The 5,636-nt window shown below is 60.3% G+C and overlaps 1 protein-coding gene across 1 annotated transcript; it reads left to right on the top strand.

Moving 5' to 3' along the window:
- Positions 1-984: 984 nt before the first annotated feature.
- Positions 985-4,121, top strand: gdnfa (glial cell derived neurotrophic factor a). Its single transcript, XM_086153031.1, has 3 exons — positions 985-1,453; positions 1,960-2,137; positions 3,475-4,121. Exons 2-3 carry the CDS (start codon positions 1,984-1,986, stop codon positions 4,032-4,034), a joined length of 714 nt encoding a protein of 237 aa, XP_086009157.1. The 5' UTR covers positions 985-1,453; positions 1,960-1,983; the 3' UTR covers positions 4,035-4,121.
- Positions 4,122-5,636: the final 1,515 nt, after the last annotated feature.

The following is a 5,636-nucleotide window of genomic DNA, read 5'->3' as shown; positions in this document are numbered from 1 at the left end:
GAAAACTTTAATTTTACTTTCAGAAGTGCGTGAGAAACCGGGCCGTGAACGCGCTGTTCCGCGCAAAAGCCCCCGGTCCCTGAACGCAGCGCATGGTGCGCGCGCACACACACACACACACACACACACACACATATGCCGTCAGCCATCTTAAATGCGGGGTAAATAAATAAACAGGGCGTCTTGAGATGCAGAACCGGAACCGGAACCCGAACCGTCTCCATTGTTGCAGGACTCGAATAACTTGTGGATGAAGAGGAGGAGGAGGGGTGTGTATGTGTGTGTGTGTGTGTGTGTGTGTGTGTGTGCGTGTGTGTGTGTGTGTGCGTGTGTGTGTGGGGGGGGGGGGGGTCAGGTCGTAAATCACGCGGGATGATGGAAACCCGCATTTCAGCTGCGCTTCTATTGTTTTCCTCCTCTGTGTGTGCGCGTGTATGAGTGAGCGTGCACGTGTGCGCGACTTCTCCAAAAAGAAAAAAAAACCCGTGCATGTGTGCGTGCACGCATGCATCCGTGCATGTATGTGTTTACACGCGTGTTCCAGTAAACAACAAGGGGACGTGAGACCGGGAGGAACTCGACACCGGGACGAGTGTGTGTGTGTGTGTGTGTGTGAGTGTGTGTGTGTGTGTGTGTGAGTGTGTGTGTGTGTGTGTGTGTGTGTGAGAGAGAGAGAGCAACACGCATCGCAACGCGCCGTCTCCCAATCGCATTCCACGTCCTGAAACCTAATCCGTGCGCATCGGGATGTGTGACATAATCCCGGAGAAATCCCAAAACCGCGCTCCCGCGGGGTGGGGGGGCGTGGGGTGGGTTCGGTGGGGGGGGGGGGGGGGGGCGTGGGGGGGGCGTCGGTTCCCTCGCTGTTTTTCACGGGTGGGTGGGGGTGGGGGGGGGCGGACTCTACACGTCAGAGCGCACGGAAGTATAAATCGGTCCGCGGCTCCGTGTGCGCCCGCGGCGCGGCGTCCGGCGACGGGAGCGCGCCTGAGGAGCGGAGGACGTCTGACGCCGAACGCACGACATCCAGCCATGCACGCGAAGAGCCGCGCCCGCGCCTGAGCACGGCCGCCGTGGGACGCGGCCGCCGTGGGACGCGGAGTGGATTTTGTTTTGTTTTTCCGATTTTGTTTTTTGGCTTTTATTTTCCCGCGGCGAGCGGAGATGGCGGAGCCGCCTCGGATTCACGGCGTGGAGACGTAACGCGCGGGTGGAAGTTCTCCTTCCCCACTCCACGGGGGACGCCGGGACCCCCGAACTCGGCGGGACGAGCCGATCCCGCTTTCCGCCCCCCCGGGCGGCGGGGGGGGGGGGGGCCCGGGGCCGCACCTGCACCCGCAGCGGAAACACGGAAAAAGTGAAACCGGTCGCGATGGGGTTCCGGAGCCGCGGCTGATTCCACGCGTGGACCGGAGGAGCGCCGGAGTCCAGCTCTGCATGGGCCGCGTTTGAGGTGAGACGCGTCGGCCGGTGGAGATCCACGCGTCCCCCCCCTCTCCTCCTCCTCCTCCTCCTCCTCCTCCTCCTTCGTGGGTCCGGTCCCGGTTGCGTGGACTCGTCGGTATGAGGACACCACGACCACCCCACTCCCACGCAGCCCCCCCCCCCCCCGCCCTCCCGAACCCCTCGACCATAAATACAAGCGTGCGTAAAACCTCCTCCGTGTCCATTTTACGCACACTTGTACGCGCCCCGTGGAAACAGCCCCCCCCCCCCTTCTTTTTCTTCTGATTTCTCCCGGGTGGGTTTCACTCACTGGCGTGACGACACGCACGGTTATTAATAGCCGCGCACTGAGTCAGGCTCTGGACGCGACGCGCACGTCCAAACACCGGCTGACTTCATTATAAACAAGCCCTGGCCCACTTCCGGTCGCCCCTCCGGCTGCTGCGTGTCTCCTCCCGACCTTCTCCCCCCCTCCGCCGCGCACACGCTCATCCTCTGCTGTTCTTCTTGCAGATTCCTGGAGGAACTGAGTCTAAGATGAAGTTATGGGATGTTCTGGCCACGTGTTTGTTGCTCCTGAACTCGGTTGCCACGCGGCCGCTCTCCCGGAGACGGACTTCCTCCCAAAGCCAGAGTGAATCTGAGGAGCCGGCGTTCCCCGGCGTGCGGGAGCTCTCCATGGAGGACCAGTGTAAGGGAGCGTCCTCGGGGTCGACCCGGTCCGGACCTTCTAACCTCGCCGCGTCGCCAAGTCGCCGATCGCCCTCCGAGCGCCGCGTCGATAAGCTATCGATCGGAAGATCTGCGTCGGCTTTTATCGCCGTTTGACCTTTGACCCCGCCCGCTCCGAGTCCGGACTCCCGTTGTTTTGGAGCGGCGCCGCAGGACGGAGCGCCGTGTTTATGTTGGCTTTAGCAGCGACGGCGGGCAGGAATGTCTTCTGTTTGGATCGGCGGGACGCCGCCGGGATCTGGATAAGGACTGGAACATTTGGACAGACGCTCGCCGCCGCCGCCGCCGCCGCCGTGACATCACGGCGAAACCCGACACCGTTAACAATGCGATTACAGTGTAAACACCACCGCGGGCCAGGGCGGGGGGGCCGGGCGGGAGGGGGCGCCGCGGCGAGAGGGAAACGGCGGCCGTTGCACAAGAGAAGCGCACGATGCGGCGGCGGCGGAGCCGAGGCTCGCCGTCCGACGCCGTCCTTTGTCTGAATCCACGCCGCGCAGCTGATTACCGCCGCGCTGTTGACTCTGCAGGGTCGGCTGTGGCGCAAGGCCCGCCGCCACACGCAGCAGGTGTGCGAATCAAAGGTCGTGCACGTGTGTGTGTGTGTGTGTGTGTGTGTGTGTTCGGGCTCACCTGAGCTGCGGAGTGTGAAAGGGATCGGGTGTTGGAGGAACCTGCAGCAGGTAAAGGAGGAGGGTCAGGTGACGCCGCGTTAACCGCAACACCACCTGCCAGACATCACACCCTGACTCACACACACACACACACACACACACACACACACACACACACACACACACACACACACGAACGCGTGGGTGGTGTAACTGGAGTCGGACTGATTGATCCGTGTCAGTGACTCGGAGAGAATGAAGGAGTGTTTTCCCCCCCGGGGAGGGTTTTGCGCCGCCGCCTTGCTCGCCGGCTTGGAGGCGGCGGTTTCCCCGCTTTGAACAAAACCGGCGGCGTGCCGTGCGAGACAAACCTGGCGGCGAAGAAGCCAACTTCATCTGCTTAGTCTAAAGAACCTCCGACCTCCTCACGATCATCCTCTCTGATCCGGAGAAACAAACCGAAGGAAAAAATGTCGGCGCTGATTTCCATGTTGTTTTCGAACACGGTTACTTCCTGGAAGGGCGTTCAGGCCGCGCTTGTCGGTCATGTTGTCGGTCATGTTGTCGGTCATGTTGTCGGTCATGTTGTCGGTCCGCGCGGCGCGTGAGTCGTACGTATTGCATTTGGGTCGTGGTCGATGCCTCCTGAGATGACGCTTCCTCTCTAATCCCCCCCCCGCAGACGACATCGCCGGCCCCTCGCCGGAGCAGTTCCACGACGTCATGGACTTCATCGAGGCCACCATCGGCCGACTGCGGAGGTCCTCGGAGGCCGGCGGGAGGTCGCGGGGCCAGAGGCCGCCGCGGCCCGGAGGAGCGGCGAACGCGGGGCCCTCCAGGGCCGAGGGGAGGCGACACGGCGACAGGAGGCGGGGCCGGGGCCGGGAGAAGGCCCGGGGAGGCAAGGGGGGCCGGGCGGAGAAGGAGCGGGAGAGGACGTCGGCGCAGAGCCGGGGTTGCCTCCTCAAGGAGCTCCACCTCAACGTCACGGACCTGGGTCTGGGCTACCAGACCAAGGAGGAGCTGATCTTCCGCTACTGCAGCGGCCCCTGCGCCGAGGCCGAGACCAACTACGACAAGATCCTCAACAACCTCACGCACAACAAGAAGCTGGACAAGGACCGGCCCTCCCGCACCTGCTGCCGGCCCATCGCCTTCGACGACGACCTGTCCTTTCTGGACGACAACGTGGTGTATCACACGCTGAAGAAACACTCGGCCAGGAAGTGCGGCTGCGTGTGATGGCGGGGGGGGGGGGGGACGGACCCCTGGGGGCCGCGGAGGAGGAGGAGGAGGAGGAGGAGGGGTTGTGCGGCTGTCAGCGGAGGCGTTCAAAGACCAACGGGGTGCAGGGGGGGGGGGGGGGGGCCTTCAGGAGCCCCCGGGACGAGGAAAACTCTTTTCACGGCCCTGCTGCCCTCGGACTGCTTCCAGGACCTTCTGGTGTATCTATAGTAAATCCAACCATATAAAAATATATATACATTTATATATGTATATGTGCATATATATATATATATATATATACATATATATATATATATACACGTGTGTGTAAGAGTTATATTTATTAAGATAGAATTAACTTATTCTTATTTATTTCAATCCATTTTATGAATGAAATTGTTTTACTATTTATTGAGAGCCTTTGGTTCCCCCGGCAACCCCTTCCCTCCCCCCCGACGGTGCCAAAAGCCCAATCTGCCAGGGGTGGGGTGTGTTTGGGGTGTGTTTGGGGTGTGTTTGGGGTGTGTTTGGGGTGTGTTTGGGGTGTGTTTGGGGTGTGGGGGCTCCCAGGGTTCCTTCAGGGCTCCAGCGTCACCCGAGACCCCCGGCCCTGCAGAGCCCCACAGTTCTGGTCTCCTTCTGGGCCCTGACGGACAGGTCCCCCCCCCCAACTCTGAAAGAGGATTTAAAAGTGATCCCCCCCCCCCTCCCAAACACACACACACACACACACACACACACACACACACACACACACACACACACACACCAGTCTTAAACAAACATCCCCGCTGGCCAGCAGCGTTTTTTCGCTGAAGTCGGTTTAAAGGAGATCCAGCAGCTGTCGCCGTGACGCCGGTGTAAATATCTCATGACAACAAGTGTGCGTTTTGAAGTGGGGGGCGGGGGGGGCACAACCTGCGATAACACACCTTCCCCCCCCAAACACCTCACACACACACACACACACACACACACACACGCAGGACAGAAGCTGCACACGATGCTACCGTGGATTAGGGACCAAGGTATCTGCGCCCACCCGCCGGCGAGCGAGCCAGCTTTGCTGTGTAATCCCCCCCCCCTTGCATGCACACACACACACATACATACACACACACACACACACACACACACATACACACACACACGGCAGTGGACTAAATGTAGGCCAGACGGCGGAGGCCCGGCCTCGTCTGCAGGATCATCTTCTTCCCTCGCTCGTCCTCTAAGCCTCTCCAGATGAGAACGTTGGGAGGTCCTTCAGAACCCCCTCCTCCTCCAGAACCCCCTCCTTCCTCCAGAACCCCCTCCTTCCTCCAGAACCCCCTCCTCCTCCAGAACCCCCTCCTTCCTCCAGAACCCCCTCCTCCTCCAGAACCCCCTCCTTCCTCCAGAACCCCCTCCTCCTCCAGAACCCCCTCCTCCTCCAGAACCCCCATGTGTCTGCGGCTCTTCGGGGGGTAAAACGGGGAAAAAAAAAAAGGTCACGTCTTTTGTGTTACAGAACCAAAGCTCTCTGCGACTCTATTTTTGTACAATATTCATTTTATAACTTTTTACAGAATTAAACTTGTTTCTATGAAACGTCGCCGTCTCTGCTGTTCTGCCTCGCCG

The sequence above is a fragment of the Fistularia commersonii genome, chromosome 9, assembly GCF_037954325.1.
Source record: "Fistularia commersonii isolate RoL2024-O1a breed Wild chromosome 9, RoL_Fcom_v1.0, whole genome shotgun sequence".
NCBI lineage: Eukaryota > Metazoa > Chordata > Actinopteri > Syngnathiformes > Fistulariidae > Fistularia > Fistularia commersonii.
Note: the sequence above shows the minus strand (reverse complement) of the source record. Positions and strands in the feature narration are given on the sequence as shown.